Raw genomic sequence first — 26,119 nt, 5'->3', positions numbered from 1 at the left:
CCTTGTACAAATATGCAAGTGAACTTGTGAAGAGGTGTGACGAATGTCAAAGAGCGGGTGGAATTTCGAAGAAAGATGAGATGCCTCTCAATACCATTCTTGAAGTTGATATTTTTGATGTATGATGCATTGATTTTATGGGCCCATTTGTGAGCTCGTGTGGGAACACATATATTCTTGTGGCGGTTGACTATGTTTCAAAGTGGGTTGAAGTCGTGGCTCTACCCAACAATGAGGCCCGAAGTGTTGTTGCGTTTCTCAAGAAGAGAATTTTTATAAGGTTTGGCATTCCTCGTGCAATCATAAGTGATGGGGGGACTCATTTTTGCAATAGAGCTTTTGACCCTTTGCTTGCAAAGTATGATATCAATCACAAAGTTTCTACTCCTTATCATCCTCAAGCGAGTGGCCAAGATGAAGTCTCAAATAGGGAAATCAAGAGTATATTGTCAAAGACGGTCAATGCAAATAGGACCAATTGGTCAAAGAAGTTGGATGATGCTCTTTGGGCTTATAGGACTGCTTACAAGACACTAATTGGTATGTCTCCATATCAGTTGGTGTTTGGGAAAGCTTTCCATTTACTGGTTGAGTTAGAGCACAAGGCCATGTGGGCTTTGAGGAAGCTGAATCTTGAATGGAATATGGCAGCAAATCTTCATGTGGAGCAGCTTAATAAACTTGATGAATTTCGATTCCATGCCTACTCCAGTTCATCCTTGTACAAGGACAAGATGAAGTACCTTCATGATAAAATGGCAAGGAGTTCAAAGTGGGTGATTTGGTTCTCTTGTTCAACTCTCGGTTATGTCTGTTTCTGGGAAAGCTTAAGTCAAAATGGAGTGGACCTTTTGAAGTGGTATTTGTGACTCCGTTTGGTGCACTTGACTTGAAGAACAAAAATAGGGAGGTTTTCAGAGTTAATAGGCACAGGGTCAAGCACTACCTAGGCAAGATTGATGATAGCCACGTGGTGACACTTCTTTATCTAAAGTGATTTGATGGTAACCTGCGTTGTGCCACGATGTTAAATCAGGCGCTTCTTGGGAGGCAACCCATGTGTCTTTCTTTTTGTTTTTCTTTGATTCTCTTTGTAGTGTAGGATTTGTTTTTGGACTAACTAGATGTGAGATGTTGTAGGATTATTTTGATGTAGTGCAGGACCAAGTTTGAAAAAATGATCACTCTCTGAAGTTTGCAATGCGGACCACACTTCATTTTGTGCGGGAGCAAGAATTCACTGTGGACCACAGAGTGATTTGTCAAAAGTGAGGAGTCTCCGAAGTTTTCCACCGCGACCGCATTGTATTTTGTGCGGTCCGCGATGGACCACTACGACCGCATTTCATTTCCTGTAGTCCGCAGTGGCTATCCTCCCAGTGCTTCATGTTTCTGAGCACCGCGGACCGCGGTGCCATTTTGTGCAGTCCGCGGTGGGCAGGTGAGATGGGTCCTAGGTCCTTTTTTTTATAAATAGGACCCGAGGCCCTCATTTCAAACTTTTCAACCTTTTTACTCTAAGAGCTTAAAAATTACTGTCCATCCCTCTAATTGCACGAATTCAACTGCTAAGTCTTGATTAATCATTAGTGCATCTCACTTATGATAACTTTAATTCCTTCTTAGTTGTTTAATTTTGTCATTTTCTTTTAACTTTTATTTTTCTTGGTTGTTCTTCCTTTTCTTTCCATTTTTCTGTCAATGTTGTAGCATAGGTTAGTTTATTCCTGTTTTAATTAGTACTGATTAGTTAAAACACTGATTCAACACCTAGGGAATCAATAATAGGTGAAAATTTGGACTAAAAATGTGAAAAACTTGAACCCTAGGTTGGTATTGCTACTGGGTACTCACTGCGGACCGCGGTGGATTTTGTGCAGTCCGCGGTGCTTCTGTGGCTTCCGTAGTGCTATTTTGTGCAGACCGTGGTGGTAAATGTTCTGAAAGTTGACATTTGAGGACCGCAGCTGCAATGGATTTTATGCGGTCCGCGGTGCCTCATTGAGGACCGCAATACATTTTGTGCGGTCCACAATGCATAGATTAAGAGAGTGGGTAGTCTGAACCCTACCTCAGTGCGGACCGCAATGCATTTTATGCGGTCCGCGATAGCTTCTTTGCGGCCACACTTCATTTTATGCGGTCCACGGTCTGCAACTTCAGAATGCCTGAAATTTTTCTGAAATGTTTCACTGACTCTGCTGATACTAACAAAGTTCAACTATATTCTCTTTGCAGATCATGGTGAAATCACGAGGCAAAGGTGATAAACAATTAGGGAGAGGAGAGTCCTCTCGGGGTAGAGGAAAAGGCATGATCAAATTGACCCCGCAAGCCCGACAAAACATCAAAAACACTAGAAGGCTCATAAAGGCTACTGATAGAGCTATTGACCAATCCGGGAGTGAATATGAGCCTTTCCGGGAGGCATCGTCAGACTCCGTGCCAGAGTATGTTCCTGACTGGCCGGAGAGGAACAAGTTGAGGGATACACCTCCGGTCTCTCCCACTGCCCAAGCATCAGTGAGCATATCTTCTGAGTCATCTGAGGGCTCAGCTGCAGGCAGTGGCAATGAATACGCCACCTCACTTAAGCTTCACTATTCGGGGAGGGGCCCGTAGAAAAAGAAGGAGAAGAAGTCGGAGGGGGTGAGCCCCAAGTAGGAGAGGTAAAGAGAACCAGAAACCCGAAGGCCTGGCAGGATAGGTTCGTGAGTGAAGTGGCCTACCACAAATTCAGAGAATGGTGGCCCGAGAGGAAACTAATACCTGAGCAAAAATTCATCACCCGGGACCTCATGCCTCACAACCCCAATGTGTTGAGGTAGTTTAGAGAAAGAGTGGGATGAGATTATTTCATAGGCCATGTGGAGGATGCCAATGAGCACTTGGTGAAGGAGTTTTACACGAATGTTTCCCACATAAAAAAGGGCACCACAGTAACCAAAGTGCGGAACTTGAAACTAAAATTTGATGACAAAACTATAAATGACTACCTGGGCTTCCCAGAGGAGGATGTGGAACTGTACTTAGAAAAGTTGGCATTAGGTGAGGCTGCTCGTCCTTGGTTGACACAGTATTTGGCAATCCCACGTACCACCCCAGATTGGTTGACTACGAGAGTGAGGATTCTGAGGAGGACACTGAACTTTGAAGCTAAAGGGTGGGAAACATTTGTGCGTAGCAGGCTAGATCCCACCACTCACGACAACTCACTTCCTATTCACCGGGCTATATTGGTGGCATCGATTATGGCGGGGTACCCGATTAACATCGAGAATGTGATGTCCCAGGTAATTACACGGGTGGTGAATGAAGGTGATAGATCCTATCCCTTCCCCAAATTCTTGACCATGTACTTTGAGGACTTAGATGCGGAGAAGCTTAGATTCAATGGAAAGTGAAGGCAAAGGCACCGTTCTCCTAGTACAGCACCAAGGGACCCGACAACCCCAAGGACCCTAAAGGTAAATCCACTACATCAACTAGCCAGTCTGAAGAGCGAGTAGTAGTAATGGCTCCTACTCAGCCTCCTTCCACCACAGCAAACATGGCCCCAGGACCCTCTACGTCTATAGCTCTAGAGATTCCCTCATCCACTGCTTACCCCTTGACTGCCTACCGCCTGAGCTAGACCCTCGCCATCATCAACAACTAGATGCAGACAACCACTTCTAAGTTGTCTGTACTATCTACTACGGTGGCAGCCCAATCAACACCTCATCCGCCACAGGTCCCACAGTCAGTGGAGGACACTCTGAAGGAGATTCTAGACAACCACAAGAAGCTCATAGATGCTATTGATTCTCATGGAAAGTCATTGAAGGAGCTTGTTAGAGAGCCAAAGAAAATGAGAAAGACTCGGGCTTCAAAAGAATCGGTGAAGGAGCTAAGGGTGGAGGTAGAGAGGTTGAAGGCGGATCACCTACCTCTAGATCTGTTATTGCATGACCCAGCTCCAGCAGCCCAGCCCCAGCCAGAGCAGGAGTCAGAGAGGCCACCCAAGATGAAGAGGGTGATTCCCCGTACTGACGATATTGTCATTGAGTTGGAGGACCCGCAGGGAGGATCCTCTAGCCAGCCCCAGATTCCAGTACAGGCCCAGGACTTAGTCCAGGCCCAAGTCCCAGTGGAGACACAGAGTACAGGGAGCCAGTCACAGGTTCCCGAGCAGACCGAGGACCCAGGGACCCAGGACCCTATGCAGATAGAGGGCCAATAGGGAGTTTTTTTTCTCTCTCTTCCTTATTTTGTGCTTATTTTGGTTAGTTAGCATTGAGGACAATGCTAACTTTCATTTGAGAGGGTAGCCTTATTTGGACGACTGTATATATGACATTATTTGTTTTCTTTATGCTTTCTTTTTACCTTTGGTATGTACATAACTTTATTATTTTATTTCACTTTTTGTACTTTTTACTTTTGGGTTTGTATATAAAGTTACGTTCTTACGTATATATTCATTTTCCTATTGTATATTCGACTAATTCCCCTCTTGTATATATTCATTTTTACTTTCCGCATTTTTCCTTTCATAGCTTCTTATTTTATTTTAGTGGCTTCTTGTTTTGAGTTTTTGCGTGCAATAAGCCTTTGATTTTTTTAATGCCACGGTTCTTTCCAAAGGTGGAGTTTGTGTGAATCGGGTGACTCTTCCCGATGATGGATTGCATGACAACCTTCTTAAGGGTTTGAGTTTGTTTTCTTTTTACTTTTTAGTAGCTAGTTGGTAAGGGTGCCTCAATAAAGCTTGACTTGGGCCTAACACATTTTCCTTTGATCTTATGGTCAAAAATAAATTATTGTGTATAGGATAGTGAAAGTGGTGACCTTGAGACACTTGTGTTGACCGATAATCATCAAGTGATTTTTCGGGATCATTGTGTTGCTCAAATCTCAACTAAGGTTGTTGTGGGCCCCCAACTCTGTTTTGTTAGCAATCCCATAGCTTGTGTGGTGAGAATTTGAATTGCAAGTCCAAGTCTTAAGCCATTAGTCTAGAACTTGCCCTGAATGTTTGTCTAGGCGAAATCCTAAGTGTAATTTGACTTGAGATGTGATTATAGGCTCTCCTTGATCCGAATGATATCTTGAACACTTCCATAACCTACCAATGATAAAACCCCTAGTCAACCCTTTTGAGCCTTAGACCTTTTTCTTTAAAAAACCACGATACAAGCCTTTACCCATTCTAAAAATACCCTCTCTAGGTACCCGATCTTTTCTTAGAAAAAGGCAAAAGCATAAGTTTGGGGGGAGAGATGAGGAATGCAACAAAGTGGTAAAAGGTACAAAATAAAGAAAAGGAAATGCAATGAAAAAGAAAGAAAATCAAAAAGACAAAAAGAATGATCAATGTAGAAAAGAATGAAGGGATTCAATAAAAGCAAAGAGATGAAAGGTGTGGAAAGTTGAGAAAAGAGAAAAAGATTTGAAATGAACAAGAAAGAGTGACAATGTGTCTCTCTAACTCCTTAGAAAGAAGTTAAGTGACCTAAAAAGTCAAGAGAATGTGTGCCAAAATGAAGCAAAAGAAGTGCTAAAGGGAAGATGGAACCTACTTAGACCAAACATTTCTTACCCTGAACGAAAAGCCTTCACTATATCTACACAAAAGCCCTATATGATCTTGAGTTGAATGAAGCTTATATTAGTGGTGACTTACATAAGGGGCAAGCATATGGTACTTAGAGCCGGACTTGTGACTTTTGTTTGAGAGAGGTGAGTGTATTTCCATTAACTTCGTTCTGAGTGCTATAATCCTAAAGGTGAGGTTTGCTTAGGGAGAGTTGAGGATGTGTGAGTTTGGGTTCAACAATGACCAAGGTAGTAGAAAGAGTTTCTTTGATGTGTTGAGTCAACTCTTAATGCTCTTGTGTCGCACTAAATCCATGGTGCTTAAAAGGTCGAATGTTGTTAATGATTCATTTGAATTGAGGGAAATTGTTAGTCCCGATTGAGGCTAGATGAGGTCACTTTAGGTCAGCTGAATTTTCTTGGATTTACTCTTAAGGGGTGGGTCTTATTTTGTTTTCTTGAGGACAAGCAAAAGCTTAAGTTTGGGGGAGTTGATAACTAGGGATTATGATGCATTTTACACTCCTTCTTACTTGAGTTTTGACTAAAAATGTGTACAAAATAATCCCAAAGTCTTACATGTTGTACTTGTTTGTAGGGTTTGGTTAACAAGGTGACAATTCGTCAAAACCAACTAAAAAGAAGTGAAACATGCACAAGTACCAAGAACAAGTCCAAGCACAGGGCAATAGGTCCAACGCGGCCGCACTCCATTTTATGCGGTCCACAATAAGGAAGTTCAGAGAGGTGATCATTTCAGACACTCAAGCAATGCAGCCACAAAGCAGTTTGTGCGAACCGCATTGGCTTCATCGCGGACACACTCGATATTGTGTGGTCCGCCAAACTGGAGTTCAGAGAGTTGCCAATTTGGGGAATCATTGCCAGTGCAGTCCGTGGTTCTTTTTGTGCGGACCGCAATAGAAGCCATTGCGGCCGCGGTGCATTTTGTGTGGCCCGCAGTGGCCAAGTTCAGCGAGCAGGGTTTAAAGCCAAGACACTTCAGTGCGGCTGCACTACCCCCGCAGGGGTATTTTTGTCTAGAAAATTCGGCCTAATATAAATAGTTTCTTTTCCCATTTTTAGATCATCAGTTGTATTTTAACGTTGGGCTGCGCTCGTGAACAGTGCTCCTTTACCATTTTAAGTAATTTTAGAGTAATTTTATCATTGAATCTTTAAATTTTATCTTGTAATTAAATATTATGGGTTTTTCTTCATCTATTTCTTTGTTTTCTTCTATTATCATAAGTAGCTAGACCCATTATCTAGGGTTGTGGCTTAACCCTAGTGTGGGTATTTGATAGATCTTCTGTTTTAAGGCTTGAATGTCTATGGGTGTTTGATATTTGGACTAATTTATGGTTTCAATGTTGAATTAGTGGTTGCAAACACTAATTTGTGCCTATTTGACTTGGATTCTTCTTGAGAAAGAGAACTTGAGTCTAGGAAAATTAGTCCAATAAGGAATTGGGGCGTATTCAAGAGATTGATAGCCCTAATTAAAGGGTTAAACCTAGAGATAGTAATACCCGACTTGAACCTAAATTGCTTGCACAAATTATCATACCCAATTGGTCTTGAGAAAATCAATTAGGGTAAAATCACTCAAACAACCGAGGGGTATAGAGTGAGAAGTTCAGTGCATTGGTTATATCGTAATCCCCAACATAACAACCTAGCCTTAGACTCGAGAATCCATCAAGTATTCACCTAGGAGAAAGTCACTTCCCTAGTGCCTTTTAACTATTTAGACAACCCTTCAAGTATCTTACTCTTAGCTTAACTTAGCTTAATTTAACATCTTATTAGTATAAATTTAGAAGTGATATCAAAACCAATGATGATTAGAAGTGCAATTAAGAGCAATTACGCATATCCAATTTAGATTGAAATTCAATTTCCATTTCTAGCTCCCTGTGAAAATCGATCCCGACCTTCTCGGGTAAAAGCTGCTTCGACCACTCTCGCTACTTTGTAGTAATGCAGGGTTGGAACCGATCACTTGTCCCCAATAAAAAATAGTTGTGGTTAAGTGTTATTACTCACTGAGCTAGCGACTCATTCCCCGCTAATTTGTTTACAGAGACAACAGTTGACGTAGGCGAGGATATCGTTAATTAGAGCGACAAGTTGATAATTCTTGGTGAGCCTCGCACTTGTTCGCGTGGGCGGAGATTTCATTTATTATTATGGTCTTTTCTTTGAATTCTTAGAGTCGCTCCATATTCATTCTCTTAGTGTCATGAGTATTATTTTATTATTATAGTCTTATGTTGAGTATCGTCCTTTATTATCAAAGTTGGAGATAAATTAGTATTTTTGGTTGTTAGTGGGTTGATTGGTAATAGTGGATACTCATTTTGGTTGATTGATAAGTTGTCGATTATTTGGTATGATATTAGGATGTTTGGTTGTTGATTTGAGACCAAAAAAATTGGGATAGTCCAAAAATAGGAAAAACTCTGCCCGATTTTTTGTAAAATACCGATGAGGATTACTTGGGGCACTTGCTTCTAAGTGTCGGTCATGATCCTAAATTGGGTCATAACAATTTTCCATGCTTTATGTGCATTGGTACATAGAAATTTGCTGAGCTTTATACTCCATACTGTTCAGATTATATTTATTTACTATTGAGTTTTATACTTGAACTGCAAGCATGCCTACTTTTCTGTACAGTTTAATTGTATTACCTGCTGAAGTTTAGTTAGTCACTATCTGCCAGTCCATAGTGGACTTGTTACTTACTGAGTTGGTGTACTCACGTTACCCCCTGCACCTTGTGTGCAGATCCAGGTATCTCAGGGCACGGTAGCGGCTGTTGACTATTCCGATCGCGGACTTCACAGCGATAGCGAGGTAGCTTCTTGGCGATTCACAGCTCCGCTTTTCTCCTTCTCTATCTTCCTATTAGTACATTGTTTCTATTTTCAGACTATTTGGTCTTGTCTTATTTCGGAACTATTGTAGCATGGCTCATGACTTAGTGACACCCGAGGTCGGGCTTGTACTTTTTTTCTGCTTTGTTTGATTTTGACTCTATATCTTTTATCGAATTTCAATTGAACAATGGTTTTTCTTAAGTTTTAAATGAATTGTGGATTAAATTTGGGTATGGGGCGGCTGACCTAGTTTCACTATAGGCGTCATCACGACCGGATCAGTATGTGGTCGTGACATATATGTGTTAGAACATGTGTAATGAAGCAAGCATACAACTCAGGCATCGCAAACATGTAAACTAGACAATGGTATAATTCGGAGATTAGAAGCACTAACCTCTTGAAAACGGTGTACATATCCTCCACAGAGCAAGAATCCAGGGCTGCTCCTTTTAAGACCTTGGACGAAATTGTTTTGAATGGGCAAAACAATACAACTTTGAAGTGTGTCTACTTGGGTGAAAAAAGGTCTCCTTTAATAATTCCGAAATTAAGCCACAATAGGGCTCAAAAACGTGTAAGGACTCTACTAGTGCAATAGAATCCTACTCTAACTCAAAATGATGACTTTTCTCCCAAGTCATTTTTTACCCAAGTTTGTCCAGGTTTTTACTAGGTATTGGTATTAAAACATTAAGAGGCTACTAATTATTGTATTAATTCGAAAATTCTGAAGAATTAAATCCTACCATAAGTAATTGCATTAGTTTAATCAACTAATGAAATCCTTTATAATTCCGCTTAAACTATTTCATGTGATGGATACAAAATCCACCGGCCTGGTTTTCACATGAAAACATATAAGATTAAATAAAGGGGTAACATCAAACTCAAAACTGAGTCACGGATTCTATCAACTAATTATTATTTCACAAATGTTATTCGTTATTGTCCAATTTGTTAGGCATACACTAACTCTTAATAGAGTTGTACCTTTCGATAAATTAAAATAATAAACAAATCACATTGATCATAATAATTATATCAAGATTAGGAGTATAAGCTCATTTAATGAATTAGAGAAAATATTTTATATATATTCAGTACAAAAATATCTTTTCTCTACTTGGTCTGTTCAATATACACTAAGTATACTAGCACAAAAAGCCGGAGTAAAACTACTCTCATAATCAAGATAAATTATACTTTAATCTTGTGCTATAATCATCAAGATATTTTTTCTAATAATATTTTCGATTGTGAACATAGTCTATTAATTATGAGAACCGTCGATTTAATCTTCTGTGCATGAGCTAAGACTCCATACACTAAATTGTCTATTATGTAACTAATTAATGAAACTGTGATGACCCAAAAGGTCATCACTTGTTTTAGAAACAAATCCTGTATTTCGAGGCCTTAAAAACCTCCTTTTTACCTCATTTCTATTTGCGTGCGTGGTCCGGACCTATATCTAGAAAGCCTCTTTGTGAAAATATGAGAAATAGAAATTTCTAAAGTTAAAATTTGATTATGGTTGACTTTGGTCAACATTTTGAGCAAACGGACCCGGATCCATGTTTCGACGATCTCGAGAGGTCCGTAGTAAAATATGGGACTTGGGTGTATGCCCGGAAATGAATTCTGAGGTCCTAAGCCTTATAAATCAATTTTTGAAAGAAATTGTTTTGCTGAATTACTATGAAATAAAGAAAAGAATTAATGTTTGAAACCATTGGTATTAGGCCTGTATTTTCGTTTCGGAGCCCCGTACAAACTTGTTAAAGTATTTAAATAATAACTGTGAAATTTGGTAAAAAAAATAGAGTTTATTTGACGTGATTTGGACCTCCGATCGAAGAGTTATGAACTTTAAAGTGTTCTTGATGAAAATGATGAGTTTTGAGGCTTAATTCATAGTTTTACATGTTATTTTCATGATTTGGCTGCACGAGCAAGTCCATATGATATTTTTAGGTTGGTGTGCATGTTTGGTTTGGGGCCCCGAGGGCTCGAGTGAGTTTTGGATAGGCCACGGAGTAGAATTTAACTTAGGGAATTGCGAAGCCTAGCTCGCAAATGCGAATAGTGGCCTGGGCTGCCTTGGTCGCAAATGCGAAGAGGACTGGATTCCTCAAGGTTCGCAAATGCGAACCCCTGTTCGCAAATGTGAGGTTAGCAGTCTCAGGGGTTCGCAATTTGACATCTGCAACCTGCAAAATCATAGATGCTTTTCAACCATATTTCAAACTCTTCCAAAATCAAAACACTCTTGGGCGATTTTTCAAAGACAAGTACTCTTCCAAATCGATTGTAAGTCATTTCTAACTTGGTTTCATCAATCTTTAACATCTTTTCTCATGATTTCAACTCAAAATCAAAGTTTTTCATGGGGGGAATTGAGTGTTTTGGGTAGAACCTTTTCAAATTTTGGGGATTTGGACCTCGATTTGAGGTCTGATTTCAAAATAAATTATATATTTGGGTTCGTGGGGAAATGGGTAATCGGGTTTTAGTTCGAACTTTGGGTTTCGACCATGTGGTCCCGGTTGCAATTTTTGACTTTTTGAGAAAAACTTTAGAAAATCTATTTTCATGCATTGGAATTGATTCATTTAGGATTTATTGATATAGTTAAGTAACTTGTGGCTAGATACGAGTAAATTGGTGGTGGAATCAAGAGGTAGAGCGATAGTTAAGACTTGAATTGTGTTTGTGGCATCGAATTAAGTGTTTGGTCTAACATTAGTTTGAGGGATTAGGCGTTGTGTCCTATTTGCTATGTGTTATTTGTTGAGTACGACGTATAGGCATGGTGACCAGTATCTATACGTTGGTGTCAAGCATGCCCGTGAGTTTTATTCTATGACTAATGTGACTCCGTTTGTATTGTTCATGCCTTAAGTGATGATTTCTATTGTTGAGCAAATCTTGTGGAAGTAATAGAGATATTTGAACATTGAGGAGCATTGTCTCAAGTTGTATAATAAATTGTGGAAGTATAATTGCCAATTGAATCTTATAGAGCAATGGCTCAAGTTGTGAGTGAGTTGTGAAGTAAAAGTGAAAAAGAGAAGAGAATTTTTATATTGTCTCCCTTGCTGGGATGTTGTTGCTTTAAATGCTATCTCCCTTGCCGGGATTGCTGGGATGTTGTTGCTTTAAATGCTATCTCCCTTGCCGGGATTTGATTGTTGAACTATTGTTCCCTTGTCAGGATTTTATTGTAATTTTATTTATTTCCTTGCCCTATTGCTTGTGATTATTGTTTGGGTGAGAAAGAGTGTTAAAGCACGAAGTGTGATGCCGTGCATTGTTTTGGTGAGAGAGTGTTAAAGCATGAAGGGTGATGCCATGTATGATTTTGTGAGGAAGAGTGTAAAAGCACGAAGGGTGATGCCGTACGGCATGATGTACAATTCTATGCCGATTATATTGATTTTATAGTAAGGACGAGAGTGAAAGCACGAAGGGTGATGCCGTATAATTTATATTGATTCTTATGGTGAGGACGAGAGTAAAAACACGAAGGGTGATGTCGTGCACTTGTTTGATTTTTAATCCTTGTTGATACTTGAGTTATGGTGTTCGTTGTATTTACTTGCTGTCTTTCTATTATCATTTAATGTTTCCCCGCAACAAATTTTTCCCCTCCCATTCTAAACCGTATATTCCTGCTATTATTTTTCGTTGTATATGATTTAACTGCACATGTTTGTTTGGTAGTCTGGTCCTAGCCTCGTCACTACTTCGCCGAGGTTAGGCTAGGCACTTACCAGCACATGGGGTCGGCTGTGCTGATACTACACTCTGCACTGTGTGCAGATCCCGGCGCAACAGCTTTTGGACCTTAGCTTGGGTGGCTGCCTTCAGTCCATACGGAGATCTAAGGTAGTCCTGCAGTCCATACCTAGTCTGTCTATGAAGTTGTGACACCAGTTCTGGGTAGCTTTTGTTTAAGAAATCGTATTGGAATTATTTAAATGGTTTAATTATTTCTTCCGCTTGTTTAAATTTCGCTGTTTATAAATTGTTGATTCACATTGTTAAAGGATTAAAATGGGAAAAAGGTCATTTGTTCAAACGGCTGGCTTGCCTAGCTTTCACTAGTAGGCGCCATCACGACTCCCGAGGGCGGAAAAAATCTGGGTCTTGATAGAAATACATGTAACAAATGATCTATTTAAAATAGTACTTTATTGAATTGAATAAATCAAATAAATAATTATTCCATAAATAATAAAATACAATACTATATCTAAATTGCATGGTTAATAGTATATCCCAACAATATGTATATATAATATACTATTTATAAATTTGGTTGAAGTATATTTGGGACGGTTGATATAGTAGAAAAGGGAAAAAGAGAACGTTTAATGGAGAAACTAGAAGGAAAATTGATAGGGATAGATACTTTTTAGGTGAAAGAGAATCTTAAGAGATATCCTTTTAGGTGAGAGAATCTCAAGAGAGAGATTTTAGGATATGAAAAGTTGTACAAAATTTAATTAAAAAGATAAGATTTTAACATAAATTATATTATATGTAATTTTGTGAAAGTCTTAAATTACAGAAATTTAAATAAGTCTTAAAAAGATTGTATTCCATATAAATTCCTCTACAAGATATCTCTATTCCATATGGACAAGCTTAAAGAATTGGCGGAACGAAGTTAAGCGCCCTCTAATCATGTAATGGTTTCTCCAACGAATTAACCTTTTACATCTATTTTAACAGTGTTCTGTCATAAAGATATAATTTATTTGTTTCAACTTATGTGATATACTTTTATCAATGAGAAGATTTATAATCGCATGAAACTCTGTGACTTGTTATAGATAATAATAATAAAATTCTTTCTTTCTTAAAATTTGATTTCCGGTCAAATACCGCCACAAACTGAGAGGAGAAATGCAAATCACTCAAATGGAGTGATGAAGAGAGTACTATCAAATCAACTAGCAACTCAAACAAGTCTAAGGTTCAAAATAGAATAATGATTTATTTTAGGAGTTCGAAATTCAGGGGACGAATCGATGATTATTTTGTCAAGGTGGAATTCAGTGAAAATAAAGTTACGCATGTAGGTAATTATTAATTTAGAATTTTCCCCTTATGTTGAGAGAAAAATTGAGGAAAATTAAGGTATGGTTGCATTCTGACTTGGTGTGTTAGCGAGTTTTTCTTCATTGGTATTTCCAAGCTCCATATCTACTGATACATCTGTTGCTTCTTTCTTAACTCCCCGTTTATTATCACGATAAACTGCATATAAAATTAGTTGCACTAATCCTAACAATGCTCCGATCATGTTTGGTACCTAAGAAAACAATATATAATGTCGTGAGATTAAGAAAACTTCTTAACGAAAATATCTCAAAAAATATTTTTAATTGAGTTAACTAGTATCAACTTTTTTTCCAACGCGAATTTAAAATATCAGTTTAATTTCCTATGTAATAATTCTCTTGCTATTTGATAGACATCAAGATTCAAGTAAATAATCATTTTTAGTATCTAGAAATCTGGTCCAAGACTAATTTATTGAGAATTTTATGGAATATTTCACAAATTAAAACCTACTTACATAAATAAAAGGGTCCACTCCAAGCAATCGGTAGACTAACCATGTGACACCGCAAGTGAAAACAAATATTGACAAGAATAATGGCATGTACTCCACGCTTTTAGTTTTGATCACCTGTCTCTATATAACAAGGGAGGAGAAACAGCGACAAAGGGTAAACTTTGAATTACCTATACAGTTCAGGGTTACTTTCTCTCTTTTAGGAAAGGAAAGAGATAAGATATGAAACTATTGAACAATTCTTTTTTACATATATGAGTATGACATTTAATTTAATTAGAACATCATGGAATATGTTTTGTGTAATTTTGATTGGGAGGAATTTGTTAGTGGTTTAGGTTGATCACCATTCACCACCGAGTTAAAGTCATGTCACTAAAAGCAAAAAGGTTGAAATGCCCATGGCTGAATATTATGATCATACAATTTAAATTTTCAAAATTTAAGTTAAAAGAATAAAAAGATAAAGTGTGTACTTTTCTAATGTTAAAATTGTACTATAACGTTAACGCAACAACTAGGCTTGATTAAAATTAAATGATTTAAAAGGGGACGCCATATATATATATATATATATGATAATAATTATTGTGCTTTAATAGCAAGTTATAATGCGTAGCCATACTAGCATTAATTATCCCATATTAATCTAACAAAAGGAGTTCCTAATTTGCTAGACCGCCATGTATTTTGCTTCGACGCATATTAATTAAGAAATAACTTTTTCCTTTTGCATAAATAAGAAAATAAATTAAAGTACTTACCAATATAGTGAGAGGAGAACCATACATAGAGATACCCACAATTCCAGAAATGAAGCCACAAAAAAGCTTCCTTTTATGGCCATGGAGTGCAAATATGGAAACTAAAGCCACAGTTGAGAAGATGAGAAAGAAAAGAAATAGAATCCCAGAGATCTTAGCCTTCTCTTTCCAGCTTGGGGCAAATGGGAGGAAAATCAACACATGGATCGGTTGAATGCTTGTACCACTGGCAGCGATAATTGTAACCAGCATATTGTTTGGCGAAACAAATGGCAGACTATACCTATTTAATTCACCAAGATGCTGGATTCCCTCAATAACAAACTTAAATTTATAGTTAAATAATAATAATAATAATAATAATAATAATAATAATAATAATAATAATAATAAAAGAAGAAGACGAACCTCTTGAATATTAGTTAAGGATCCAAGATATACACTGATTATGTAATGAATAATTTATACCATGCACAATTTAATTTAACTTGTACTACTAGTTATTAATTATAGGTTACCAATCAGTGATACGGGATAGAATTATATGCAATTACCTTTTAATTGACATAATTATGTGTATAATTTACGCAATAATACATAGAACTCAAATTCATTAGTTTAGTTAATGATGAATTCATGAGTCAAAGGAATTAAAAATTCTCTATCTCCCTAAATTATGTATATCCTGTTATGTTTTGAAAGGTCAGGTTGACCATCTTGCAAGTGAAGTTGCACCATATATGCAACTATAAAAAAATTGGAATTAGTTACGAACTTCGTTGCTAAATCGCTCGTAGCTAACAAAATATTTTAATAATTAATCCGTCGCTAATTCGTTACTAAGTAGGATTAGCAACAGATCTTACGATTTAACTACAGAATTTATCTCTCTCTAATTGCTTAATGTATAAAGTGAATATTAAAGAAAACATGTAGAGAACATACCACATTGAGAACAAGCAATTGACCAGACTAATAACATATGGTATGCCCGAAAAATTTTCAGTTGATCTCTTTCTAATCACCCTCTGGAAGGTAATCCTATACCATCACAAGTTATTCAATAAATTATAACAAAGCACCAGAATCAGTAACGGGAAAAAACGCACAGAAACACACACAATAAAGGTGGAAATTCGAAAAGGCTTACCTAGGCGCCAGGAGGAGTAACAGAGTGTTTAAAATTCCTGCCCCAAGAATTAAGAAAGGAGAAAACCCTTATTATAGCTATAATAGATATTTAAAGGAAGAAAAATACAATGAATGCCCCACCAAAAATCCCAAAGGCGGTGTGGAGAATATGAATTACTCCCATGGCAAAGAAGCTTTAATTTCCTCTCGAGCACAAAAGGTGGAAACAACTTGAAACCAGAAGCATAAGGTGCAGCCAATCATGATCACATGTGATATATATAGAAAATAATTTCCTTTTGCTGGCTTGTTTTGCAGTAATGTTAGCGTCACAATACAAAAGTAGATGGTAGTGGAATCGGTATTTGAACTTTATAGATTCTAAATTCTAAAATAGAAATATTAGGTGCTAGTAACCGCGTTCTTAATTTGATTTTTTATATATTTAATAGATTTTTTAATCTAAATGTAAAGTTTAAACTAAAGCTACTATATTCGACCGAACCCATAACTTACCTTCTTGGTCCATCCCACCCTCACCTAATTAACATATTCTTGTACCCAACTCAAATGCAACAAGCATGCTAAACATTTTTCAGAAGTAATTTATTTAAGTTTATAGATTCATTTAGTAGTATTGAGACTATATTTTCTTTATCACCTTGACAACCCTTTAGTAATGTTGTCTATAGGCAAGAATTGGGGATTGGTTGATGACCTCCATCTTACCACCATCTTACCGAGTGAGAAATGGTTACTCTATTCCTTTATCTCCTCATGGTGCTGCCGTATTATTAATAAATAACAATGGCAAAAGAATAACATTAATTCTATTCACTTTCAGCCCAATGTTCCTTCATATATTTTTCCTTCTAGTTGTTTTGTTTTCATTTGGCCCTTTTATTATCATTCAAAACCAAAAAGTATTCCTTTTTCCCCCTTGCCCCGCCATGTTGGAAGCATCAAAACATGAAAGAGAAGAGAAGAGAAGACTTAAATTAGGGGATATATGTAAGACCCGTAACATTCTATATGTAACGTGAAAAGTTTTGAAGATGTATAATACCTAAACGTTATGCCTCCAAGGTTGTAAGGGTGTTTAATAGACGGGAGAGGTAGTTTAGAGTGAGTTGGAATTGTATAAAGGATAAAGATGGCTTTAGTAGCACTTTTTCTAACTTTAAATGATCAAAACGACCAATGTATAGTGAATTGAGTGTCGAGCCATATACCAAAATCCAAAAGAAAGCACTCTGAGTTTTGCATCTAGAACTTCAAAAACTTTTATCATTATGATACTACTGCAAGAAGATGTGACATTTTAACTCAAAGGCAGCAGAGCAGGAATCTGATTGCGGAAAAAAAAATACCTTGATGCAGAGTCCCAGGCGATGCACAAGCCAAAATTGTGCCAAAAGTTCAGAAAATCGAGTCTCTGAAGATCACGCCCTGGCGATGCCCAGGGTAACGCGGTAGGCCAAATTTTGGCCTGTGTGACTTTAAAATGCCAATTAAAAGGGTACTTCAAAGAGAAAAAATCCTAATTATGTCTACAACATTTTGAAAAAGGTGTTTGAGAATAAGAACGATCTAGGGCTTCTCCAATCCACCCAAGGTAAAATTTCTATCATAAATTCAAGTTAGAAACTCTACATAAGCATTGTTTAACACCTAGAAATTCTAAAATCTTATATTTTCAACAAGAATTCAAAGGACTATTCAAGGCTCAAGACATAGGGTTTCAAGGAGCAACTTCTAAAGTAATCGCTTTGCTCTCTACCATCAAGATTAGAAACTTTATAGCGTATTGAGTGATTGAAACGACAGAGTTTATGGGTAAAAACCTAGTTATGATGTTGGGTAGAAGTTAATAGTTGAGCTAATGGTTCTAACCCCTTGTATAGATCCTTGAAGGGTTGGATCACATGAATTAGTTGGTAGAGTTCTTAGCTAATGGTTCTAACCCGGACCCTTGTTATAGATTCTTGAAGGGTTGGATTACATGAATTCATTGGTAGATTTCTTGACAGTCGATTTAGATAAGTTGAGTTTATAATTTCCTAAGTCAAGGGCTTGACAAGAAAACGCTTAATAAGAAAATAATTTAATAAGAAAGTGCTTGAATGTTCTTAAGTATAAATGATCAAATTATTGTTTGAAATCCCTTGTTTCAGTTAAGTGTGAGTAATCTATCCTTAATTCATGGTATAGACTTTACTATTAGCTTTCCTTAATAAGACGATTTATAACTACATAAATCTCTATAACTTGTTTTAGACCATAATAAAAATCTTTCTTTCTTTCTTTCCTAAAACTCGGTGTCCAATCAGATAGCACCACAGACAAATTGAGTTATCAAAAGGTCAAATTGTTTGAGTTTTGTGCCAACTCAAATGGACTTACATAACAACGGATAAAAAGAGTACTATCAAATCAACTAGCAACTCAAATGGACTTACAAGACAAGAGAGGCTTGCTCAGTTGGTAAAAGCACCTCCACCTACGACCGATAGGTCCTGGGTTCGAGTCACCATGGAGGGGAAGTGTGGAAACACTATAGATCCTCCTAATTAAAGGGAAGAAAAAAAGAACTAGCAACTCAAAAAACTCTAAGGTTCAAAATAGAATAACGATTTTCATACGAGTGTAGGTTACTACATTTGTCCTTAGGAATTCAAGGGACAACTGATAATTGTTTTGGCAAGTGGAGTTCAGTGAAAATTAAGTTACATATGTAGATAATTATTAATTTAGGATTTGTCCATTATGATGAGAGAAAAACTGCATTGGGATTTGTGTGTCAGCTATCTTTTCTTCATTGGGATTTTCAAGCTCCATCTTTACTGATTCATCTACTGCTTCTTTCTTCACTTCCCGTTTAATATCACGATAAACTGCATATAAAATTAGTTGCACTAATCCCAACAAAGCTCCGACCACGTTTGGTACCTAAGACAACAATATATAATGTCGTCAGATTAAGAAAACTTCTTAACATAACATATCTAATAAAAAAAAATGAATTGAGTTAAGTAGTATCAACTTTTTCTTTCAACGCGAATTTAAATTATCAATTTAATTTCCTAGGTAATAATTCTCTTGCTAATAACTCTCTGAAACAAGAAGCTTCTCTCAGCTAAGGCTGAAATGGCGAAGAAGCAACGAACTAGAGGGAGAGGGCAATTAGGAACGGTAAATCAGCAGAGAAATTTTGGCATGAGAGCAATTCCACAAACTGAAGATGCAAAGAAAACTAGAAGCATTAATGTGTTACAAGGAGTAATTCCGTTAGAACTGCAGCAGACACCTATGGCGGGGCCATCAAAGGAAACGCCAATGGCAACACCGATAGCTACGCAATCAATTACGCAAGCAACTAAGCAGCATGACAATAGCAATCAAGCACAGTCTAGCGGGAAGCAATCATGGGCGGACAAAGTGGAAAAAAAGGAGGAACTAATAGGTAAATCTCAAGCCCTAGCTTCAAATTTGACATCCTGGAGTAAAATAGTTGGAAATACACCAGTAACTTAGGGATTTGACCTAGAAGGAGTGAATTCTAATGCTAATGTCAAAATAACAATGGAAGATATAAAAGAGGAAATAGAATACTGGCAAACTGCGGTTGTATGCTTTGTGCTGGGGTCAAATCCTCCTTTAACAGTGGTGGAGGGGTATTTCAATCGTATATGGAAGGATTTGGGAATTGATAAGGTAGCTCAAATTAAAAAAGGAGTATTCATGGTCAGATTTCACAGTAATGAAGGGCGTACAAAGGCAATTGAAGGGGGAGTGCAGATATTTGATCGAAAACCAGGGATAATTAAGCCATGAAAACCAGGAATGGAGATAATGAATGTAACAGTGGAGCAGGTGCCTATATGGATTCGACTAGTGGGCCTAGATCTAAAGTACTGGGGGCAAGCAGCTCTAGCAAAAATAGCTGGGCTGGTGGGGAAACCCGTGAAGGCTGATACAACAACAACGAGAAAGAAGAAACTCATGTATGCAAGGGTGATGGTGGAGGTTCCTTTTAACAAAGCATATCCAGATTCAGTAATGTTTGAAAATGAATTGGGTCAAATAATCGAACAGAAAATATAGTATGAATGGAAGCCTACAATGTGTCAACAATGCAAATTGTTTAGGCACACAGACCAGCAATGCAGAAGAGTACAAAAACCACAAGCAAAACAAGTAAGAAAAGAGTGGAAGCCAGTGGAGAGGAATGAGCAAAAAGAAAAGCCAACCATAGCATGGGAAAGCATGGAACAAAAGCCGAAGAATGTACAAGGGAAAGCTTTACAGAAGCAGATTATCATGCCAGTGAGTAACTCTTTCTCAACACTGGAGGATCAGCGGGAAGAGCAAATTGCAGAGGAGAGTGCTAGAGAGAAAACAATAACAGACAGGAGAAATAAAGCTAAAGGAATTACACAAGGAGAAGGTACTCAACAAGGAAAAGGCAGTTCAACAGTAAGCTACCAGAGGGGAGTACAAAGGAAAATAGAGATGGGTCCAGGAACAGGGAGGGGAGGTACAAACCCCCTCCACAATGGATAAATTGGGATTTTAGAATGTGAGGGGTCTAAACAGGCAGTACAAGCAGAAAGAAATGAATCTGTTCTTACACAATACTAAGGTAGGCCTATTTGGATTCCTGGAGACAAAGATTAAGAGGCAGAAAACATCTTTAGCTTCTCTTAATCTTTGTAATGCATGGTCTTTTAGTCACAATCTAGCTCATCATCCAAGTGGAAGAATATGGGTGCTTTGGAAACCAAATATATTCTCTATAAATATCACTGATGTATCAGCACAAATGATGCATTGTGAGGTAGAACATAGAAGGACTCAACACAAGTTTCAGATAACATTTGTGTGTGGGTTTAATGACCAAGCTTTAAGAAGACAATTATGGCAAGAGTTGGAGAAAATTCATGGTGTCACTAAAAAAATCATGGGCAGTTATGGGAGATTTCAACTGTGTATTGAATATAGATAAAAGGGTGGGGAGTCAAATCACAGTTTCAAAAATAAAAGAATTCAAAGAGTGTGTAGGGAGATGGTCACTACAAGAACTTAAATCATCTGGATCTTTTTTCACATGGAACAATAAACATGGAGACAATAGTAGAGTCTACAGTAGGATTGATAGGGTGCTAGTTAATGGAGATTGGGTGATGAAATTGCCAGGATCAGAAGTTCACTTTGGAAATGAAGGACTCATGGACCATTGTCCAGCTCTGATTAACTGGGATCAAGGACCTCAAAGTGGACAGTACAGAATCAGATATTTCAACATATGGAGTCAAGCCACTGACTTCAAACAACAAGTGGAATATAGTTGGAATAAGGGGATTACAGGTACTAAGTAGTATAGATTGGTGGGGAAGCTGAATGGACTGAAAGCCACTCTGCAAGGAATAAGAAGAACTCAATTTGGTGATGTAGAAGGGAAAGATGTGCAGGCAAAAACAGAGCTAGAGGAGTGCCAAAAGAAACTACAGAAAGATCCTTTAAACATAAGGTTGATTGAAGAAGAGGCAAGGCTAGCTAAACAATATTCATACTGGAATCTGACGCGGAACCGGTACCTAAAGCAGAAGTGTAAAATGCATTGGCTGAACTCAGGGGATATGAACACAAAGTTTTTTCATAGCATGCTAAAAGCTAGAAGAAATGCTAACAGAATTTTCACTATAAAAGACACTGAAGGGAGAACAAGAAATGATATAGAGGGGATTACTGATGCTTTTGTGAAATATTACTCTACTCTACTTGGCACTAAAACTGAGAATAGAAGAAGGGTATGAAATGTTACTATTAAAAAAGGACCTGTAGTCTCAAAGGAACAAAGATGTATGTTGGTTGAGGAGTTTACAACAGATGAAATGAAACAAGCTTTATGGGAGATAGATGGAGATAAAGCACCTGGACCAGATGGCTATGGAAGCTAGTTTTTCAAGGATTGCTGGGAAATAGTTAAAGAGGATCTTGAAGCAGGAATAATGGAGTTTTTTAAAACAGGGAAATTATTGAGGGCATGGAATAGCACTGTGTTGACTCTAGTACCAAAATCAGATCATGCAGACAAAGTAACAGACTACATACCTATAGTTTGCTGCAATACAATTTATAAGGTAATATCCAAGATGTTAGCAAACAGGTTGAAGAAAGTCCTGCCATATATCATATCCCTCAATCAAAGTGCCTTTGTGGCTGGAAGAACCATAGCTCAGAACATACTAATATGTCAAGACTTGGTAAGACTGTATAATAGGAAATAAATCACAAGTAGCTGCCTGATAAAAATAGACTTGAGGAATGCTTACGACACAGTAGAATGGGAGTTTGTAACTGAAATGTTGCATGCACTGGAATTCCCTCAGCAATTTATCAAATGGACTATGACATGCATCACTACAATGCAGTATGCAATTGCAATCAATGGAGGTTTGTATGGGAACATAAAAGGGGAAAGAGGACTTAGACAAGGGGACCCCATATCCCCACTGATCTTTGCCATTTTCATGGAATATTTCACAAGGATAATGAACATAGTTACAGAGCAGGTGGGATTTGAATATCACACTAAATGCAAACACTTGAAGTTGAATCATTTATGCTTTGCAGATGATGTGCTACTATTCAGTAAAGGAACCTTTCAATCAGTGCTACTACTATTGAGGGGCTTGAAAACATTCTCAGAAACTTCAAGCCTAACTACAAATGCAAACAAGTCAAACATCTTCAGTGTCAATATGCAAAACCAGCACCAGAAGGATTTGATAGACATGACAGGATATCAGAAAGGAAATCTGCCATTCAGGTACCTTGGTGTGCCTATATCAGCTAAGAGACTATCTAAAATGGATTGTGAAATACTTATAGATAAGATAGCAACTAGAATCAAAGGGTGGAGTACAAGACATTTGTCTTATGCAGGAAGGGTGCAACTAGTGAATTCAGTACTACTTCACATTCACAGCTACTGGTCAACCATATTTTTACTCCCAAAGCAGGTGCTGAAAGGGATAACTGCTATGTGTAGAAATTTCATCTGGGATGGGAAACCTGTCACACATAAACCACCCCTAGTGGCATGAGATCTAGTGTGCAAGGCAAAACATGAAGGAGGTTTGAGGATAACAGATATAATAAAATAGAATGAAGCTGCTGTTGCAAAATATGTATGGAATATTACCCAAAAAGCTGATAACCTATGGGTGAAATGGATCAACACTATCTACTTAAAGGAGAAGGATTAGGGCAGTACAAATGCCCCACTGATGTTAGCTGGTATTGGAAGAAAATATGTAGAATCAAGGAAATATTTGCTCCAGGCTATAATCAGAACTTATGGAGCAATGCCAATGGAAAGTACACAATAAAGGGAAGATACACATAGAGAATGGGGGAAAAGGAGAGTTGGACATGGAGAAGATGGGTATGGAATAACATGAACCTACCCAAGCACAGCTTTATTTGTTGGATCACTATGCATCAAAGGCTGCTGACAAAGTCCAGATTGTACAACATGAGCATTAGTCAAGAAGATAGATGCCCAATATGTGGAACAGAAGAGGAAACCACCAAACATTTATTCTTTGAATGTGTATATTCACAGTAAGGCTTAAGGGAGGTGTTACAGTGGATGAACATAGGCATACAAAATACAGAGATAACAGGGATCTGGAGAAGAGTAACCAGACTACTTAAAGGGAGAAGATGCAGGGAAGTTGCCACTGCTATATTGGCTGCCTTGGTGTACTGGATATGGAAAGCAAGAAATACTGTTGTATGGGATTTCAAACTACCTACAACTGCATACATTGTAAGACAGATAAAGTAAGAATGCAGAATGAGGAAGATCGCCTATTTGAAGAGCAAGACAAGTATTCAAGAAAGAGAATGGATTGAGAAGATCATGCAGAAATAGAAGAACAGATAGATAGGAAGAAATGTTTTGAATACATAGCTTAATATATATGTATATAGAAAAAATAGGAGGAAAAGGAAAGATATCAAGATTCAAGTAAATAACCATTTTAGAATCTAGAAATCTGGTCCAAGACTAATTTATTGAGAATTTTATGGAATGTTTCACAAATTAAACCTACTTACATAAATAAAAGGGTCCGCTCCAAGCAATCCGTAGACTAACCATGTGATACTGCACGTGAAAGCAAATATTGACAAGAATAATGGCATGTACTCCACGCTTTTAGTCTTGATCACCAACCTCTAACAATGGAGGAAAAATATAAAAACAGAAACCACATCAAACGGTAAAATTTGAATTAGACATATAGTTCAGTCTTAGTTTCTCTCCTTTAATTAGGAGAGAGAGGATGTAAGATACGAAATTATTTAACAAAAAGGTTTTCACAATATGAATACGATACTTAATTTAATTAGGACATCATGGAATATGTTTTTTGTAAAGGTGGTTTTTAATTGGGAGGAATTTGCTAGTGGTTTAGCCATTTAGGTTGGTCACCACCGAGTTAAAGTCATGTTAATAAAAGCTAAAAGGTCTGTCTCCGCAGCTGTATAGGCAAACAGTCATGGAGAGTAAAATCAGAGGCAGAGCCAGGATTTAAAGCTTATGTGATCGGAATTATAATCAGTTTAAGTTATTGGGTTCTAAATTAATAATTTATACATATCCAATTGATTTTGAAGACAAAAACAAGATTCGAATCAAAACTATTGGATTCGGCCGAACCAACGCCCGTCACTCTAGCTCTCCCCTGACTAAGACCGCTCTGTATTTTGCTACGACACATTAATTAGCAAAACCATTATCTTTTGCAAAAAAAAAAAAACAAATTGAAGAACATACCATTATAGTGAGAGGAGAACCATACATAGAGATACCCACAATTGCAGAAACTAAGCCGCAAAAAAGCATCCTTTTATAGCCGTGGAGTGCAAATATGGAAACTAAGGCCACAGTTGAGAAGATAAGAAAAAGAAGAAATAGAATCCCAGAGATCTTAGCCTTCTCTTTCCAGCTTGGGGCAAATATGAGGAAAATCAACACGTAGGTTGCCTGAATGCTTGTACCACTGGCACCGATAATTGTAACCAGCATATTGTTTGGCGAAACAAATGGCAGACTATACCTATTAGGGTTACCAATTAATGCTATTAGATAGAATTACTTGCAATTACTTTTTAAATGACTTAATTATTTAATTATCTTTTACACAGAGAAGAGAATTTAAGCTCATTAGTTTAATTAATGAATTAAAGAAACTAATACTTTCGATCTCCCTAAAATATGTGTATTATATCCTGTTCCGTTTTGAAAGGTCAGGTTAACCATTTTTCAAGTGAAGTTGAACAATGTATAAAATGAATGTTAAAGAACATACCACATTGAGAACAAGCAGTTGAACAGACTAATAACATATGGTATGCCTGAAATTTTTTCTGTTGATCTCTTTCTAATTACCCTCTGAAAGGTAATCCTATACCATCATCAAAAATTAGTAAATAAATTATCACAAAGCACCAAAATCAGTAACGGGAAAAAGAGCGAGAGAGAAAGAAAAAAAACCACAAACACACACAGTAAAAGTGGAAATTCAAGAAGGCTTACATAGGCGCCAAGAGGAGTAACAAACTATTTAAAATTCCTGCCCCAAGAAGAAAGGATGTATAAATTAAAAACCTAATGATAGCTATCATGGACAACATTCAAGAAATTAAACAAAGAAAAATACAAGAAAATGAAAGTCCTACCTAAAATGCCAAAAGGCGGTGTGGAGAGCATGGATTACTTCCATGGCAGAGAAGCTTAATTTCCTCTCGAGCACAAAAGGTGGAAACAACCTAAAACAAAAAGCAAAAGGTGCAGCCAATCTTGATTACATGTGATATATATATAGAAAATAACTTTCTTTTGCTGGCTTCTTTTGCAGCAGTGTTAGCGTCACAATACAAAAGTAGATGGCCGTGACCACACGTGGAATCAACATTTAAACTTTATGGGTTATAAATTTAATTTTTGTAAATATTTAATATATTTTTTAATAGAAATACAAAGTTTAGACTAAAATTACTATGCTCGATTGAACCCGTAACTTATTTTCTAGCTCCACCCACCCCTCACCTGGTGAACATATTCTTCTTTAAGCGAACCATAACTATTTTGATACCCG

General features: G+C 37.4%; 2 protein-coding genes across 5 annotated transcripts; both read right to left on the bottom strand.

Annotated features, from left to right (window-relative positions):
- Positions 1 to 13,526: 13,526 nt before the first annotated feature.
- On the bottom strand, positions 13,527 to 16,171 carry LOC104227566 (bidirectional sugar transporter SWEET1-like). Of its 2 annotated transcripts, XM_009779834.2 has the most exons (6): positions 16,089 to 16,171; positions 15,967 to 16,003; positions 15,762 to 15,857; positions 14,817 to 15,099; positions 14,053 to 14,172; positions 13,527 to 13,785 (listed from the first exon to the last, which is right to left on the bottom strand). In XM_009779834.2, the coding sequence occupies exons 1-6, from the start codon at positions 16,129 to 16,131 to the stop codon at positions 13,606 to 13,608; spliced, it is 759 nt and encodes a 252-aa protein (XP_009778136.1). In that variant the 5' UTR covers positions 16,132 to 16,171; the 3' UTR covers positions 13,527 to 13,605. The 2 variants fall into 2 exon arrangements, with proteins under 2 accessions (XP_009778136.1, XP_009778137.1); XM_009779835.2 differs by lacking the exon at positions 14,053 to 14,172.
- Positions 16,172 to 18,557: 2,386 nt separating this feature from the next.
- On the bottom strand, positions 18,558 to 25,805 carry LOC104227567 (bidirectional sugar transporter SWEET1-like). 3 transcript variants are annotated; one of them, XM_009779836.2, is made up of 6 exons: positions 25,701 to 25,805; positions 25,558 to 25,594; positions 25,331 to 25,426; positions 24,796 to 25,078; positions 24,075 to 24,194; positions 18,558 to 18,896 (listed from the first exon to the last, which is right to left on the bottom strand). In XM_009779836.2, the coding sequence occupies exons 1-6, from the start codon at positions 25,729 to 25,731 to the stop codon at positions 18,693 to 18,695; spliced, it is 771 nt and encodes a 256-aa protein (XP_009778138.1). In that variant the 5' UTR covers positions 25,732 to 25,805; the 3' UTR covers positions 18,558 to 18,692. The 3 variants fall into 3 exon arrangements, with proteins under 3 accessions (XP_009778138.1, XP_009778140.1, XP_009778141.1); XM_009779839.2 differs by having other exon boundaries at positions 18,777 to 18,896; positions 24,115 to 24,194; XM_009779838.2 differs by lacking the exon at positions 24,075 to 24,194.
- Between the last annotated feature and the right edge of the window lie 314 nt (positions 25,806 to 26,119).

Source organism: Nicotiana sylvestris, chromosome 4, assembly GCF_000393655.2.
Source record: "Nicotiana sylvestris chromosome 4, ASM39365v2, whole genome shotgun sequence".
In the NCBI taxonomy this organism is placed as follows: domain Eukaryota; kingdom Viridiplantae; phylum Streptophyta; class Magnoliopsida; order Solanales; family Solanaceae; genus Nicotiana; species Nicotiana sylvestris.
The sequence above is the reverse complement of the archived record's forward strand: the minus strand, read 5'-3'. Positions and strand labels throughout refer to the sequence as shown.

Bases quoted from the DNA above. Each gene is read 5' to 3' on its own strand.
- LOC104227566 (XM_009779834.2), bottom strand. From the start codon at position 16,131: ATGGGAGTAATTCATATTCTCCACACCGCCTTTGGGATTTTTG. The intron at 16,004-16,088 runs GTGGGGCATTCA...TTCTTGGGGCAG, and splicing joins CACCGCCTTTGGGATTTTTG to GAATTTTAAACACTCTGTTA. The intron at 14,173-14,816 runs GTAAGTACTTTA...CTTGTTATATAG, and splicing joins GTTCTCCTCTCACTATATTG to AGACAGGTGATCAAAACTAA.
- LOC104227567 (XM_009779836.2), bottom strand. From the start codon at position 25,731: ATGCTCTCCACACCGCCTTTTGGCATTTTAG. The intron at 25,427-25,557 runs GTAAGCCTTCTT...ATGATGGTATAG, and splicing joins TTACTCCTCTTGGCGCCTAT to GATTACCTTTCAGAGGGTAA. The intron at 25,079-25,330 runs GTATGTTCTTTA...TAACCCTAATAG, and splicing joins AACTGCTTGTTCTCAATGTG to GTATAGTCTGCCATTTGTTT.